The 18715-nt window shown below is 29.0% G+C and overlaps 1 protein-coding gene across 1 annotated transcript; it reads right to left on the reverse strand.

The window, feature by feature from the left end:
- Positions 1 to 631: 631 nt before the first annotated feature.
- Positions 632 to 16688, reverse strand: LOC110642274 (uncharacterized). Its single transcript, XM_058128529.1, has 2 exons — positions 16474 to 16688; positions 632 to 1483 (listed from the first exon to the last, which is right to left on the reverse strand). Exons 1-2 carry the CDS (start codon positions 16686 to 16688, stop codon positions 928 to 930), a joined length of 771 nt encoding a protein of 256 aa, XP_057984512.1. The 3' UTR covers positions 632 to 927.
- Between the last annotated feature and the right edge of the window lie 2027 nt (positions 16689 to 18715).

The following is an 18715-nucleotide window of genomic DNA, read 5'->3' on the forward strand; positions in this document are numbered from 1 at the left end:
TTAGTTAGAGATATTAAAAAATAATTTAAAATTAAATTTAATAAATTTTAATTATAAAAATAATAGAATAATTTTTATTAAATTATATTTTTTAATAACATTTAAAATAATATTTTTATTTAAAAAATAATTTCAACTCTCAAATGTTTAACAGAAAAATTAGTATTAGTTCCGTCAATGTTTTTTTAATAGGATCGAATGATCACGTCACACGCTTTAAATGTGAAAGTGTGATGGAAGGAAACAGTATCTACAAAATAGTGCCTTTCACACACAAACTTACCGTTGTTTCTTAACTTTAGGAGAAATAAGTTTCATGTATTGATTTTTCTTTTTTATATTTGATTTATTATAAATTTAATATATATAAAATATATAATAAAATTTATTTATTAAATATATAAATTATACATATTTATATCTTAAATACATAATAAATTTAATAAAAAAATAATTTTCCTTCATATATTATAAGAATGAGTATATTTAATAATGTCCTTTATTCTGACTAATCGTAGCTATGAAATGCATTAATAAACAAAAATATCAAATTACAATTTTACTTTTCAAAATTACAAAATAGTACCGCAGATTGTACTAAGAATAATTTTTTTTAATAAGCAGGAAATTTATTAATGATAAGTTAAGAACCACTTGGCATGAGCTGTCAAGACTTTATGCCAAGAAAGAAGCATGCTAAGAGAGGCCCTAACAGGAGAGGTACAGCAACAAAGAAACAAAAACAGCAAAAGAACACACCAGCAAAACCCAAGGAGCGAATAGGAAGCCTGCTACACTAACAGTAAAGCAAACAACAAAAATGACCAAATCACCAGATTAAATCTCAAGAACAACGAATTATTGCACCCTTCACTTGCATAGAAACGAACACTTGTGCAGAGTGCAGACAGACATCTATTTTAAACATTATACTCGAGGTCGGGGTTCAGGTTTTCGTGCGAGAGATCTCCATATAGCAAACAACATTAATGGTACATAAATGAAGAGAGCAAGAAGCACAATTCCACACAGTGATCCAACTGCACTTAAAGCATATCGGCTCCCACAAGAAAGCTTGCCAACCCTTATCTGGATGACGTTAGCCATGGAAAGTGACAAAAACACAATACCAATAATAGATCCGATTGCTGACAAGTAAAGCATAATGCCTTTCAACAGCTTATGAATCCCTACCATTGCTTCATCTGGGTAAATATTGAGAAAAACCTTGAGTGTCTTAGCTACCAAGCTTGACAGGAGGAAGAAAGCAAATGATATAACTTCATAAAGGATAAGCCTCTTAGCCACCCCTGGGTCTGCATCACACTCAGGTCGGTTTTCAAGGCTGTGTTGGCCTGGAGAGGCAAAGGACAAGCCCACAAACACGGCTATTGTAAAGAGAGAATTAACGTTCACCAAGTCATCTAATGCTTTTTGATGAACTTCTAAGAAATCAACTTGTTTTTTCGCCTTTGTTTCCTCCCTGGAAGAGCAAAAGACAAAGAAAGACAAAAATGTTAGATTTGTTAAAAGGGTTATAACAATAGGCATGCATTTACTTGTGCATTCTTATGCTCAAAACCATGTTTTTTACGGAAATTTTCAAGAGATCGAGCTAGAGACCCATACATAATTATTCTTCTTCTACCTAGGAAAGCTTATTGCCTCACTGTCCCATATGAGATGGATGCAGCGTTTATATAGCTGAAGTTAGTTAATTTTTCGGGTAAGTTGACATTTTAATAAACCAATAAGTTAGTCCTTGTAGTTAAAATTCTAATTAAGTTACTATTAATTTTAATAAAAATTATCAAAATACTGTTTAACTCCATTTTCAATCTGAAAACAATTTAGTTCATTAGGTTTTATTTTATTGATAATTCAGTTCTTGAGATTTTATTAAATCAACAACTTAATCCCTATAGTTTTAAAACAAAGCAATTTCATCTTTAACATTTTAATAAACTAAAAGTTAGACTCTCTGCCGTTAGAATTACTGTTAATTTCTCATTAAATTTAGTAAAAAAGACTAAAATATCTTTAACTTTATTTTCTATTAAAAAATTATTTAGTCTCTTAAATTTTATTTTATAAACAATTTGCATCCAGATTCATATTTTATTTTTTTTCTATCTTTTTATATATAACAATATAATATAATATATGAAAATATTATATATATATATATATATATTATTAAAATATTAATAACATAAATAGAATTTTACAAAATTATAAGGGATTATTTATAAATAATTATAATATTTAAGGATCAATTTATAAAATATATGGATGATTTTGTAATTAATAAAGAATTTTAAGGACTTTGAAGTAATTATCCATAATTTAATAAATATAATTTAAACTTAAAAATTTTAATTTAATGGAATTCATATTTTAAAAAATATAGGGACTATATTGTTAATGAAACAAAAACTTAAAGATTAAATTGTTAATAAAATAAAACCTTAAGAGCTAAATTGTTTTCAGATTGAAAATAAAATTAGGGACATTTTGAAATTAATAATAATTTAATTGAAATTTTAATGGTAATAACTAATTTATAGACTTATTAAAATGTTAAGGGCTAAATTATTTAATTTTAAAATTATAATGACTAAATTATAAGTTTAATTAAATTTTAAAAACTAAAGTATAGTTTTAAAAAAATGATGATAGAAAATTCTAGGGTCTCTTTTTGACTGGTCAAAGGAACAAAATAAAGAGAGAAAAAAAGAAAGTCGGAGCATAGGGAAAAAAAAGAAAAAAAAAAAGTTAGAGCGAGGATGAATTATGGTGTTGCAAGTGCACCTGCAACAAATTAAAATTCATAAATAATCGGGAAATGGGTATGTAATTGGATAATTAAATTGAATTATGAATTTATGTTTTTTATTTGATTTTAGTGAATGTTTTTCTAGCAGTTGATTCTAGTTTATTGACAAGCATATTGCTATGAACGTTAAAAAATAATAGTTTTGCATTTTGCGAATTTATAATTGGAAATAGTTGTTCTCAATTTCTTAATTGTAATAATCTTAAAAATAATGAAAAATTCTGGATTCTCTTTTGGGTGAAAGGAACAAAAGGAAAAGAAAAATAAAAAAGAAAGAAAGAGAGAGATAGACACAGGGAAAAAAAAGTTAGGGAGAAGAATGAATTAATTATGGTGTCACAAGAAAATTCAGAAATAATAGTGAAATTAGCATATAATTGAATAATTAAATTGATTGTGATTTTACAATTTCTTTTTAAATTGGAATTAATAACATTATACATCATAAATTTTTTCATAAGAAAAAAAAAATAAACATAAAAAATTAAAAATTTCTACTTAGAAATGGTTTTAATAAAGGAGAATAATATTTTTTGAATATTAATTAGTTATTTTTTATTTTGGACGATTAGAAAACCTTTTTACAAAACTGTTCTTCCAAAAACTTGCTACATCTATAGTCCATAATAGGTTTAAATCACTAAATATTAATAGAGAAATAGGTTGCAATATCAAACTCCATTAATGGAAGATAATTACTTGTACATGAAGATCAAAAGTTTCTAGTTAAAAGAAGTCAACGATCTATGCTGTAATTTAAAAGAGTTATTTGCCAAAAAAACTCATTAATTTTCTAATTTTTGTAATTAAACTCTAATATTTGTATAATTGTCAATTAAATCCTCATGTTTGATTGATGTATCAAATTGACCTAACTGTCAATAAACTATTAGTATAGTTAATAGGAATTCCACGTCAGCTGTTATATCATTATTAAAGAAGTCACATCAAAAATCCCAAATCATATTTAATTGTCAAAAAAATCATAAAATTTGCTAATTTTTATAATTAAACCCTAAAATTTATATAATTATAAATTAAACCTCCACGTTTAATTAATATCTCAAATTAATTTAACCGTCAATAAACCATTAGAATGTGGTGCTTAGCAAGTAATTGTAATAGCTTTTATTTTAACTATTTTGGTTGGGAGTTGTACTTTATAAGTTTGTTGATAATTGATATTAATGAGCAATTGATTTTGGGAAATGACTGTTCTTTCTTTTATTAGTTTGATCTATCTTGCAATGGCTGGGAGAAGATGCTATTTACGCATTTATTTCTGCAAAAAAATACTCTTAAGAAAAAAAAGTTATAAAATTGAATGAGATTTACAATAAAATTACTGAAAAATGGTTGTAGTTTAATGAAAAGTGTAATCAAAATAATACCCTGATTAATTATATGTTAAGCAAAGTTGAAATATTGATAAAGACAAAATTTTTTTTTTTAAAGGATGAAATAGTTTATCTAAAAAAAGAGTTGACTGTGCAGAGAAGGAAGAATTTAATTTTATTTTATTTTGCTCTGTTTTTAAGGTTGTACTATGTTATTGTGCATATATATAGTAACAGTGAACAAGTTTTATTAATGTTAGTTTGAATGTGTATGTTGATTAAAATAGAACAAGATAATTTTATCTACAGAAAAAATTTAGATTGTAATTTCTGATTTGTTAAAGTATACTAATAATTTATTAAAGGTCGGATCAATTTGAAACATTAATAAAACGTAAGAGTTTAATTGATAATTGTGCAAAATTTAGAGTTTAATTGTGAAAATTGATGAATTTCATGATTTTTTTTTAGCAATTAACACAAATTTGGGATTTATGATGTAGCTTTTTCAATAACAATATGACAGCTGACGTAGAAATTTATGAAGTATATTAACAGTTTTTTGTACGGTCAGATTAATTTAAGAAATTAATTAAACGTGAGAATTTACTTGATAATTATATAAGTTTCAGGATTTAATTACAAAAATTGCCAAACTTTAGAATTTTTTTTAGGTTAATTTAGCAATTAACCCTATTTTAGACTGTCAAAGAGTCCATGAAATGCAGTGAAAAATGAATAAAACCCTACTAATGAGGAAAAATATGATCCCCGTAAGGTGGAGTAAGATTATAATATTCAGGAGAGAACTTCAAATCATTTCATATATAATGGATGCAAATCTCACAGAATAAACTTTACTCCAAAAGAATACAAATATAAAAATTTATTAAAGAAAATAATAAAAATAACAAAAAATTTAAAAAAAAATTGATATAAGGATAGGTACTAACGAGAAATTCATTGGTGACCCCGAAATAGGATAGAGGAAAGGAGAAATAATGAGAAAGATGGAAGAGAAAAATGAGTCACTTTATCGATTTTTCAAAGTTAAAGGCGGTTATGTTTATCAATAAACTAAAATTAACTATGAGAAAATTAATACCCATTAATATCAAAATAAAAAAAAAATATAAATTGATAGCCCAAATAACATTCTATTTTATAACTCATTTCACCATTATTAATGAATTTTAATTCTTTATTGCTATGTTTAAATATCAAATTTTAAAATAAAATATTTGAATTAAATTTTAATATAAATTATTAATGAATTATAGATTTTGGGCTTGTTTAATTTAGCTTTAGTTATAGTCGATATACAGTTAATATCTTATAGCTGATACATATATTTTAAACATTTGGTAAAATTATATTTAACTATTATTATTATATTTCACCATTATTTATGAATTTTAATTCTTTATTGCTATGTTTAAATATCAAATTTTAAAATAAAATATTTGAATTAAATTTTAATATAAATTATTAATGAATTATAGATTTTGGGCTTGTTTAATTTAGCTTTAGTTATAGTCGATATACGATTAATATCTTATAGCTGATACATATATTTTAAACATTTGGTAAAATTATATTTAACTATTATTATTATATTTCACCATTATTTATGAATTTTAATTCTTTATTGCTATGTTTAAATATCAAATTTTAAAATAAAATATTTAAATTAAATTTTAATATAAATTATTAATGAATTATAGATTTTGGGCTTGTTTAATTTAGCTTTAGTTATAGCCGATATATAGTTAATATCTGATAATTGATATATATATATTTTAAACGTTTAGTAAAACTATATTTAACTATTATTATTATATATAAAATGACTAATAAATGCATAAATGAAAAATATATAATCTTTAAAAAGTAAAATTAATTTTTTTTATGTATATTCATATTTATAAGAATGAACATTACGATTAATTTAATTATAATTTTTATATTTATCTTTTTTTATAATTTTAAATAAATTAGTGATGTAAAAAGGTTATTTGAAAAATTCATAATTAATAAAATTTAAAAGAGGAATAGAGTCTATATAAAAAAATAAAATAAAATAACTATTAGCTGATAAGAAAAAATTCTAAAAACAAGGCTGAAGGAATCAGTAGTTGATCAATACTAGAATCAACAGTTGATTGATATCAGAATCAACTATCAGCAGCAACATATTCATAAATTTTACCTAACACGTAACTATTGGATGCGAAATAGCTATTAACTATTCCAAAATGTTAAACCAAATATCATTTTTAAGTAACACCATTTTACTTATTATAAATTTTTAAATGAATTTTAAATAACACAATTTTATAAATTATTTTATATTTACACTCTCAAATAAAATATTCTCCACATTTATAACTTTAATAATTTAAAAAATCTATAATTTTAATAAATTCAAATCTCATATTTTAAATTTTCTATCAAATAAAAGTGCATGCAGCACCGTAGCTCTCTATTTTCCCGTGTCCCTCTCTTTTTTTTTTTTTTTTTTTTCTTTGACCCGTCAAAAGATTTTTTTTTTTTAAAGGGTGTTACATGATACAATTAGTACAAGTATTAGAGGGAGGTCAAAAGAATGAATATGGTAAGACTACATTCAGTAAAATGCAATAGAGTGTATATTGCATATTATCAAATATAGTCGAAGTTTAAATTCTCGAATTCTAAGCATGATATATTTGGTGAAGGTTGTGAAATAATAATAATAATAATAATAATAATAATGAAACACAAGTATTAGAGACAAATTTAACGATGATCAAAATTATATCGTAAAAATATTAATTAGTGATGAATTAGCAACTGATTCGTCGCTGATACTTCAATAACCCATCATAATACTTTAGCGATGAAGGTTTCAGCAACAGGATAAAATCCGTCGCCGAAAGTCAAATTTTGCAATTAGTTACAGATTAGCGATGAATTATGGTTGTCGTTGAAAACCTCGTCGCTAATGAGTTTCAGTGATCAATTAGGGATGGATCTGTCGTTCATCCGTCACTAACCTATATTTTTGCCACAAATTTAGCGACAATCCTTTAATCTATCACTGAACCCGGCCTGTTTTTTGTAGTATATTATGAAACAATTTCCTCGCAGATGGCTTTTAGCATAAGAGAAATCTTTGGTGCAGATTTCAAAGCTCAATTATATTGACAGTTTACAAATATCGTAAGAGGAATTGAAACTTTGGACTGCATCTTTATACATCTGAAATACATTTTTACTGGGAAGGAAATGATTTGGGAAACCCTCAAAGAAATTGGAGAGAGTAATTCTGGGAATATCAATTGCAGTAGCTTCATTTAGCTATTAGTTCAGCGCAAATTCTTGTGTGCTTTCCGTACATGTGCACTCTCACACACAAAGAGGTGGACCCATTCTCCTAAATTGAAGAAGTAATTAATTTTTTGTGACTACCTAATGTATTATTTTTTAGTATATCGGGTGTATGTAATAATTTGCCCTATCGTCTTTTCACTGTATGGTTTTTTTGGGATGCTATTAGTTGTTGCCTTCTACTATTTTCCCTCTAATTCTTAGATGATTTATGTTAGAGATATAAACTATTCTTGGAGCCTTAATCTAAACATGTTCACCTTATACTGAAATATTTAATTAATAAATGAGAGTTGGATGACCTTTTGGTCTAAAAAATCTGATACCATAATAAGAAATCTCTCAACTTACAAGTTTAAGCTTATTGATGGGAGTTTTAAAAATAGTTTTATATCTTAACAACATTTATCACTATAATTATTCTACAACAATGAAAAGACATCTTAAGGCTCTTGTTGGCATCGAGTAGCTTTTGGGTGTAATTGGGTTTGCCTGTTAGCATCAAATAGCCTCCGCTTCCATCCTATTGGCTTTTTCAATATTTCCAACAATAATTGCATGGTTAAAAAAAAAAAACTGATTAATTTGGTTAAAAATTTTATATAATAAAATTTTGCCTTATATATAAAAAAAAAAAACTGGACCAAGTTGCCATGACCCATGGGCATATGATTTTGTTCATTTTGACTTACAAGAAAGGGAAGAGAATTGAAATTTTTATTGTAAAAGTATCAAAACAATTTAGTATAGGCCACTCAATTAAGACTCGATTCATAGGCCTCCCCACAGAAATCGACGTAGGGTGATTTATGTTAGGTAGAAAAAAACTGACAGAGATACAAAACGCCATGAAAACAAAACCATAACAGCTGTATACAAAATAAACACAAAACAAAGCAGTAGTAAAGCAGAGGCGCTTAGCAGGCTGAGGCAACAAGCACGACTTGGGCAGCAAACCAAAACGAGCACCAGAAGCATAGATTCCGAAAATCAAACATGAAATGCCAAATTACTAAACGCAAGTCACAAAGAAGAGCAGCAAAGCAGAGACGAGGCTCTAAAATTAAACTTCCAAATAAGAAATCAGACTAGAGAAACCAAGCCATAACTCAATCCTTGAACTCCAAGACATCAGGCACGTGTCGCAATCCTTAAAACCACAGCCAGGTAGGAGAGAAACAAGTTCAGAAAAATCCAAAAAAAAAAAAAAATCCTCCGATTATTAAACCCGTTCTTCACAAGGGAGCTGCCATTGAATTCCCTTCCCTCAGAAATGCTTGAGGTTGTGGTTCAGGTTTTCGATTAAGCAGAGGTGAAACTTGAAAATTTTTGTTGGGGGCCTAACTAAGGTTGTATATTTGATTAACTGAACTAAATTTTTTTATTAATTCTAAAATGCTAACCAAAACAAACTGAAATTGAGAAAAATCGAATTTAATCAAAATTAAAAATATTCATTGGTTATTGATTATAATTGAATTAACGGAAAAAATATAATATCTATTTTATATTATTAATTAATTAAATATTCATAAAAATATATTTATAATATTTTTTATTTGGAAGAAATAATAAATGTGATTTATTATTAATAGAAGAATAAATAATAAATTAAATAGTATTAATAAAATCATAAAAAATTAGTCAATATCAAATTATTATGCTAAATGCTTGCATAAAATTTATAGATCCAAAAACTAAAAAATAAATATAAACATTTAATGGCTAGAATATATGGCATAATAATATAAGAATAAAAAACTAATAATCATTAAAATTCAAGATAAAAAAATTATAGATTAATAAAACAATAAAGTAAATTTATGAGACAGAAATAAATGTATATTTATTGTAATCAATCTAAAATTTACAAAAAAGTTAATACAACTAATTTTTTTTTTCTACTTGTACAGATATACGCAAAGTAATTTTTAAATTTGACTGATATAAATGATATAAAGCTAAATGAGAGGTAAGACCAAGAAAATTTTTATATTATACCCATGGAAGAGGGAGAACAAAAATATAAATTGAAAAAGTCTCATGTGATTTGAGATTATATGATAGAAAAACTATTATTGCATTGACTTGTGTTTAATTTTTAAATAACAAAATATAATTTTTAAATATAAAATGTTTGAATAATTAATTTTTAATTGAATTTTTGTACTCATTTAATGACAACAAAGTAATTTGATGCTTGAAGTTAAATCATAATAAATAAATTATAAATGATTGGGGACTAATAGAAAATTTGAGGAGCCAACTAATAAAAAATTAAAATTCATTCACTTATTGAAGATTTTTTTATAAATATTTAGAGGGGCAATAGAAAATTTTGAGACTAATTAAAATAATTAATTTTCAATACACCTATTAAAAAATTTATGATAATGTTTAGGGGGCCAAGGCTCACCCTTGCCCCCTGCTGCCACCTCTGCGATTGAGATATCTCCGTATATATAGCATAAACATGAAATTAAGACACACAAATAAAGAGATCAAGAAGAGAATTCCACAAAGTGATCCAACTGCATTTAAAATAAAGCAGGGGTGGAGTTAGAAATTTATCTTTGAGTAAAAAATAAATACTAAAATAAATAAATGAAATCTTGATAAAAATATAAGTATAAATAATTAAGATATCAAAAATAAATAATATAAAAAATATAAATGAAATTTATATAAAAAAGCAATGGTTAAAATAAAAATAAAAATACTAAACAGGCAAATAATAATTTTTTTTTTCTTTTTAAAAGATACACTAAAATGTATAAATAAAATTTTAATTTTAAAAATTTTAAGAGGGACAAACAGTAATTTTTAAAAATAATATACTAAACTTTAGGGTAAATTTTTAATTTAAAAACTTCGAGGGGTGGAGGCCTCCCCAAAGCTTAAGGTAGCTTTACCCCTATTTAAAAGCAAATTAGCTCAAGGTAGTTCTAGATGACATGTATTTACATGAGTTTGCTACAAAGATTATATATATAGAAAAAAAGCAACTCAAAAACTACTTCTCTAACTTCTCTAACTGCTTAACAACCCACTGTCAGCTTAGCTAACAAACTAACTACTTCCCTTTCCAGCTCAACTAACAGACTAACTACTTTCCTGTCATAAATTAATATTTTTCATCCCCCTTAAGATGGAGATGGGTTGAGATTAACCAATCCCATTTTCAGAGGTGAATCAATAAAAGAAAATTTTCGGGTTCAATTGACTTCCTATTAGTAAAAGATTAAGTCTTTACTACACTTGGATATATACACCCAAATAATTAATAGATGACATATTAGCTAAAATCATAGTATGTTTCATTAAGAAAGAGGGTTTAATACTCAATTTATGAAGGGTCAACATAAATAAATATATATAGAAAGAGGGTCAATTGACTCCTCTTTTATTGTGCTTGCATCTGCCATTACCCATCTTGGATAAGAAATAAAGGAAGATGTGGCAAGTTAATGGCTTTGTAAACACATAAGCAAGTTAGAATTTAGCTGAGACATGTATGGTTTGAATGAATCCTTTAGGAACTTGCTATCTAACCACATGACAGTCAATGTCTAGGTGTTTTCTCCTTTCATAGAAAACATGATTTTCTGAGATATGGACTGCTGCTTTGTTGTCACACTTAAGTTATATAGGCAAAGGAATATGGAGCTTGAAATCATTGAAAAGATAATGGATCCATTGTAACTCATGAACTGTTGAAGCCATGCTTTTGTACTATGCTTCAGTTGAGGATTTATTGATGGTTGACTATTTCTTTAATTCCATGAAATGAGAGCAAGTCCAATGAAAATACAGTATCCTGTTAAGGATTTTCAAGTGATAGGACATATTGCCCAATCAGCAATATAAAAGGCTTGAAAGGAGTAGTCATTTTGAGATGAGAAGAATAAGCCTTTTGCAAGTGATCCTTTTAAGTATTTAAGTAAATGACCATAGCCTGCCAGTGAGGTTTTCTTAGTATTTGAAGGAACTGACTCAATGTGTACTACATAAGTGAAATATAGCCTAGTAAGGTTCAGATACAAGAGTTTTCCCACCACTCTTTTTATTTCTCTTATACTAGAAGTGGATCACCTATATTAGTATCTAACTTAACACTTTTGCTCATAGGATAGTCTGTAGGCTTTGCATTAAGATATCCAATATATATTTCCTTTAACTAAGGAACAAATCAGCATCTAATCTTGCCAATTCCACTCCTAAAAAATATTTTGCATACCCTAGGTCTTTTATTGTATAAGCTTCATGCAGGAAAGTGTAATGGACCAAGCTAGGGGTCGTTATTGGCTCTAGGGATTGAGTCAGCTTAAGGCTGCCAGAACCCGTAGTAAGCCTAAAGACCTGTTATACATGAAAAAATTCTTGTATCTGATAGTTCAAGCATACTCTAAACCATTATACTTTAGTTTTCTCATTCATAACTTAATATAAAATGACTCAAAATTTAAACCCTTACATACGTGAAATCACTAAAGTGTAATTAGATCATACATCTTACATGAGGAATTAGCTTAGATTTTAGACATATATAATTACTTCACTCGTATATATAATAAAATATTTATCAAAACTTGAATACCAACATAGTAACTATTCTTTTACATATTACATGTCCACTAATCATACAACATAACTAAAACATTCTACAGTTACTCCTGGTGCTCAAACTCCCAAAGCACACTTCTATTCCTGCACTCCTGCACCTAGGGTTAGGGGAAAGGAGTAAGCTTACACAAGCTCAATGAGTGAACTAACCAAAACATTTCATTTTCTACATATGCAATGCATCATCCATATGAGTTTCATATTATAAACATTTCACATAAGATAGACTTGTCACCAATGACTCCCCAAATCTAATTTGCTTGGCTTATATAGAGGCTCCTCGGGACTTTCACTTAATATATAGATATCTAACGTGCCCGGCTCATGCAAAGATTCCTTAGGACTTTCACTTATAACATGACATACGTCATGCACCAAGAGGCATCGTAAAAGTCTCCTCTTAGACTTTATGAATCCATAACATACATAACATAACATGATCATATACATGGGGGGAGTCAGTGGGTCATCCATAATCCATCACGCTTTAGTAATAATTATGCAATTATATAACATATTCGTGTTCTAGATACATAAACCCTAAATAAATATGACGTGATGCATGAGGATGATCATAATTTAAATTTAAAAGGTTTTCATTTATTAAGGTTAGAATTACTCACCTCTTGTGGCTTATCAATCACCTAACTCCGATGGTAGCTATCCTTGGATCCTTAACCTTCCGAGTCTCTCAAGCCTGATCCTATAAAGTAAGACCCTAGAGAGTTATACAAGGATCTAAAACTCTATACATATATTAATCATCTTATTTTAGGCCCTTAAGAATCATGAAATTAGGTTTTGAAACCTTGAAATCGAAGGAGAAATAAAATGGGCAGAATCAAGTTCGGTTGCCAGAGTTTGGGGCTTTGGCTTGCAAACCTTGGAACATCGGGTGCCCATTTTGGGCGGTAGCCACTGCGGCTACCGAAGCCTAGGATTTCGTCTGCTGATCCTGGAAATTTTCTAGTTTTTTTGGGAAACTGCATGCTTTCGCTACTGAACAATAGTTTTTGATAGCCAAACCTGGGAATTTCTAGAATTCCCAAGTCGAAAACCTACATAATCCTTCTCCCATAAACCTCAAAAGTCATCTCAAAGTTCCAAAACACAAACCAACCACATATACACATCTTTAGGGCCTAAACAACTTGAAAACATGATTAATACTGACATACATTAATAAAAAACTCAAATCCTAGGTTTTTCCCAAACCCAACATAGCATATTCAAGGATTTCTTCAAATCCATCAAGGTTTTAAGGCCTAAAATACTTAAACATCACTAATCTAACAATAAAAACATGCAATTTCAACATATATCACAAAACCTTAGACCTAACATGTATAACTTCCTAAACTCATCTTAAAAACAACTTTACAAGAAATTGAATTTATAGAAACCTAATCCCTCCTCAACTTTCTTAGATTTACCTATTAGATCAAGAAGAAAAGGAAGTTACCTCTTTTCTTAGAGCTTGAAAGTGAGAGAATCAAAGCCCTAAAGTTTGAATCTACTCTCCTAAACTTCTAAATGAAAGAATCCACCTCTAGATCTTAAAAAACTCAAGAAAATCTCTTCAAATAGCTCCTTGTATGCCCCAGTAGTTGAGAGAGAGGGAAGAAGAGAAAAACTCAAGTGTTTTTTTATAGTAAAATAGGCTTTGATATCTTTTATACCCTTAAGGTCGAGAGACTTTTGGCTAACAGAAACCTCAATTACATCTGCCAGAGTCCATTCTGTCCAAAAAGGGATTTAAGTCGAAAAAGGGACTTCGGCTGCTGAAGTTCCTTCTACCCAAACACGCACTTAAAAACTTTTCTTTGATCAAAACCATTAAAACATTTTCATTTTCTTAAAAGCATTTTGAATACTTCAAACACACATACATAAACATATTTTTACATCTTACTACCACTCTCTTGTTAGTAAAGTTTTAATTTTCACCAGGATATTCCGTTAGTAATAGATATTCTGACATCGAAAAATGACAGGTATTACAAAAAGTCTTATCCTAAATTATATCCCTTTTGTTTGGACCTGTAATTAATAGGTCATCTGCATGCACTAACAAAGCAAGAAAAGAATCATTTGAGCCCTTTGTAAATAAGTAATTATCATGCATAGATTGCTTGAACCCGCACTAATGTAACTTAGAAGTGAGCTCCTTATTCCATTTTCTTTCAGCTTATTTCAAACCATTAAGGATTTGATAAACTTGCATACTCTTGTTTTGTTTTGTGATAGCCCTCTATAGGTGTCATGTAGAGCTCTTCATCTATATGACCAAGTAGATAAGCATTATTTATAGCAATTAATTTGATGGATAGCTATTGTTTTTGTTATACACCGAGAAAGCATGTAAACTACAAAGAAATAATGCAAACATACAAAATACCAATATTTATGTAGTTTACCCTCTTCACATAGATCTACATCCATGGACATTCCATCTTCCACTATCTTTAAACAAATCAGTCAATTACAAGCTTTAAGCTATACAATCTATTAACCTAATTACACCAAAGAAAACTCTCATTACATCTCATAAGAAATACATTAGTTAGTCTCTCAGTCTCCTCTAGACATAACCTAATATATTTACTATTTTAACTACTACACTACAAATAGTGTCTTTAACTACATGGGGAGCCCTTTCATCAATGGACAAGAATGAATTCCTTTTGAATTCTACGTCCTTTTTTCACCTTAGGACAAAGCCCCTTTCTCTCCATGGGATTATAATGGGCAAAAGCCCCTCATCAATGGGCATAGCCAAATCTTAGTAATTGGTAAAGCCCCCCTCTATAATAGGCCACAACCCCACTCCATGAGCTGAAAACCGCTTTCTTTAATGGATAAAGCCACTCTTTATGAGCTAAGCTAAATAATTTTTCCACAATACTCTTATTTATAGTTTTAATCCCCTCAATTCTAATCTAATTAGGAGTCTTACTCAATTTAGGAATACCACTAAAATAAGACTTCTACTCTATATAGGAAATATACTTCCAACCTATTGAGGAATATTTCTCCCACTAAAATTAGGAAAATATCTTTCAAATCGACTAGGATTTTGGGTTATAAATCTAACAATCTCTACCTTGACATAAAATCCATCAACCATTGCATACTTCAAATTCTTAGGTGTCTTCAATCATTAAATCTCTATGCTTGAGCATGAACCCTTCAAATCATCAATCTTTTCAATCTTCATTTTAGGTGTAAGTTGCATTTTTCTTCAAAAAAAAAAAAAAATCTTCATGTCATTAACTATCTTGATTTTGCATCAAGAGCTCCACCTTAATTTTAACTTTCCACTACTATAAGCTTGAATTTTCTATGTTACGTGTATGACTTCTACATGTTGCAGGAGCTCTACCTTCAACCAAACTCACTAAGATCATCCCATGATCTTATACCAATTGTTGTGCATTACGGGAGCATATAAACTATAAAGAAATAAAGCAAACACACAAAACATTAATATTTATCTGGTTTACCCTCTTCATATAGGGCTACATTCCTGAGTATGCCATCTTCTACTAACTTTAAATAAATCATTCAATTATAAGCTCTAAGTTATACTACCCATTAACCAAATTATACTAAAGAAAACTCTCAGTACATCTCATAATAAATACATTAGTTAGTCCTCTCAGTCTCCTATATACATAACCTAATATATTTAGTACTTTAACTACTACACCATAAATGGTGTCTTCAACTACACGGAGAGCCCTTTCACCAATAGATAATAATTTCTTTCTCTTGAATTCTATGTCCTTTCTCCACTTTAGACTGAAGCATATTTTCCTCTATGGGATTGCAATGGGCAAGTTCCTCTCATCAATGGGCATAGCCAAATCCTCATCATTTGGCAAAGCCCCCTTTTATAATGAGTGGCAATCCCACTCTATGAGCTGAAAGCCACTTTCTTCAATGGGCAAAGTCACTCTTCATGGGCTAAGCCAAATAATCGTTTCACAATACTCCTATTTATAGAGTTAATCCCCTCAATCCTAAACTAATTAGGAGTCCCACTCAATTTAAAAATAGCACTAATATAGGAGTTCTACCCTATATAAGAAATATATCTCCATCTTATTGATGAATATTTATTCTACTCAAATTAGGAAAAGGTCTTCCAAATCAACTAGAATTTTGAGTCATAAATCTAGTAGTTTTGATACTGCAATAGCTAAAAATAATTTGACTAATATTTTTTTAGCAACAAGTGAGAAACTTGCAATGTAATCTAGGCCAAACAATTAGTTATAACCCTTAGCGAATAACCAAGCTTTATACCTTTCTATTGTCCCATTTGGATTGCATTTCACCCTATATGCCCATTTTGAATTTGTTGCTTTCTTCCTTACAGGTAAACAAGCTAGAATCCATGTGCCATTGGCTTCCACTGCTATAAGTTCTTTATTTGTGGCTTTAACCCACTTTTCATCTCTCTTAGCGAGATAATAAAAAGTTGGTTCATGAATAACTAACACATTAGCTACAAATGACATGTATTGGGACTAAAAATGGGACTTTGTAAGGTAAAAGAAGGGATAGAGATACCTGATGTATTTGTTGAACCTGATTAACTTATGGAAGTACTTGCAGCAAAGAGATTTGAAGGGTCTTCAAATTAGATAGTTGCCACAAAATCTATTAGCCATCCTAGTTTAGAGGTAGGTTCGGTGCTTCTCCTAGGCTGAGATGGATTAGTTTCAAGTTGAAAAGATTCACTTTGTGGTTGAGATATAGGTAAATAAATTCTGACTGAAATGGACTAAAAAGGATGATTGAATTGGTGGAAAAGAATTTATAGTATGAGATGTTGTATGTGGTGAAGGATAGTGAGATGAGAAAGGTGAGCGAAGTTCATGATGTGATAAATCAGGAGCAGGAAGTGGCAGAAAAAGAATTTGAAGTATCTACAACAGGTTGTTACTAATATGAAAATATGTGTTCTTTGAATATGACATCTCTGGATATGCATATGGTTTGGGTATATAATTGTAAAATTTAAAAGCTTTATAACCAATAGGGCATCCTAAAAAACACATTTGTGCCTTTGAATAAAACTTTTTCTTATATGGTGATATATTTAGGTAATATGTCAAATGCGAAGTTGCTCCTGTATCAATTATCCATTACCCTTTTTTCTTTCTTATCATAACTAAAAAAACAATAATAAGGACACCTAGAAACTTAAATAAGGGGAACATGTCCCTCGATTCTAAGAGATATGAGCCTCTACACGATGAGAACAATGGCATGCAACTGTGTAGCCTCTCCTCTTCATTTTCAAGAATAATGGAAATAAGCTTACATAATAGTGGAGCATGTATAGAGAACCCAAAAGGCTCTCCTAATCAATCATTTGCAACTAGTGATTTTGAATTTGGTCAAGCGCATAACCAACCTTCTCTAGAATTACCACCACCTATTGACCTCAATGAACTAGAATTATTGACTCATAACAGCCCAAAAAATACATTGTGTTGCTTTGTACCATGCTAACTAATTGTGCTATTATGGGGTTGCTATACTACCCATCCTTGACTCATCCCAATCTAATAATAGTCCTAACAGCGATATATATTTATCTTCGATAAAAGTTTTAAAGCAATGAGCAAGATTGAGGACCATAGTAGATTTGTAGGGCCTATATCCTAAGGGATCCAAAGGAAAGTGCAAGTCTAGGAAAGAAATTTTTAGCTTAGCCTTGTGTTGCTACAGATACTGAAATAGCACATAGGAACAAATGGAATAATGATTGAGAAGTAACATCCTCATTACCCTCACCAAGAAAGGAAGCTGCTTTAACATTGCAACGCAGTAGGGATCTTGGGTTGGTTTTTGATGGTAATGGATGATCATCATTGATCATATTGCAAAATAGATAGCTGATGATATTCACCTATTTGATAACCTATTACTCTGTTTTACTTTAAATGTTTGTTTTCTATTTATAGGTTTTCTTTTCTTTTAGTGCTTTGAGTTGAGGAACTTTCTTGGAGCTTCAGGGCCATTGTAAGGACTTTCTTAGATACTAAATGCACCTCTATTTAGTGTCAATTAAATAGAGTTTGTTTCCAAATGAACCATGCAATTTGATGTCATGTGTAGGTGCTTGACACATTGCTTGTTGAGTTGCAATTGAGTCTTGTTTTGTGGTTTTTCATTGATGGCAAAGTGGAGTTATCTACCTCTAAGGTCTCTTCATTTGCCTTTGGTCATTATGGTGTGTTGATGGATTAGTTGGGAAGGTCAATTTTCAAATGGCATCAATTAAGTGTTCAGAGTCTTTGCTATAACTTCATCATTTTGATCTCAAATCCTTTATTTATTTATTTATCTTTATAATCACACCCTTTAATATGTTCCCTCTATTATTTTTTTATTTAATAATTAAGTTTATACTCACTACTCTATTTTAACATTTCAGGTTCTTCTAGTGTTCTTAATTTTAGCGAACCTTTATCTTCACCAGCTTTTGAATCTAGTGGAGGTCAGGCCACCACGCTCTTTTAGCAATTTACTTTTT

The sequence above is a fragment of the Hevea brasiliensis genome, chromosome 10 (genome assembly GCF_030052815.1).
Source record: "Hevea brasiliensis isolate MT/VB/25A 57/8 chromosome 10, ASM3005281v1, whole genome shotgun sequence".
Classification (NCBI taxonomy): domain Eukaryota; kingdom Viridiplantae; phylum Streptophyta; class Magnoliopsida; order Malpighiales; family Euphorbiaceae; genus Hevea; species Hevea brasiliensis.

What these genes read in the sequence shown, in the direction of transcription:
- LOC110642274 (XM_058128529.1), bottom strand. Translation starts at nt 16,688, where the DNA reads ATGTCATTTGTAGCTAATGTGTTAGTTATTCATGAACCAACTTTTTAT. An exon ending in CCAAATGGGACAATAGAAAG is followed by an intron (nt 1,484 to 16,473) that starts GTATAAAGCTTG and finishes TTGCTCTTCCAG; the next exon opens with GGAGGAAACAAAGGCGAAAA.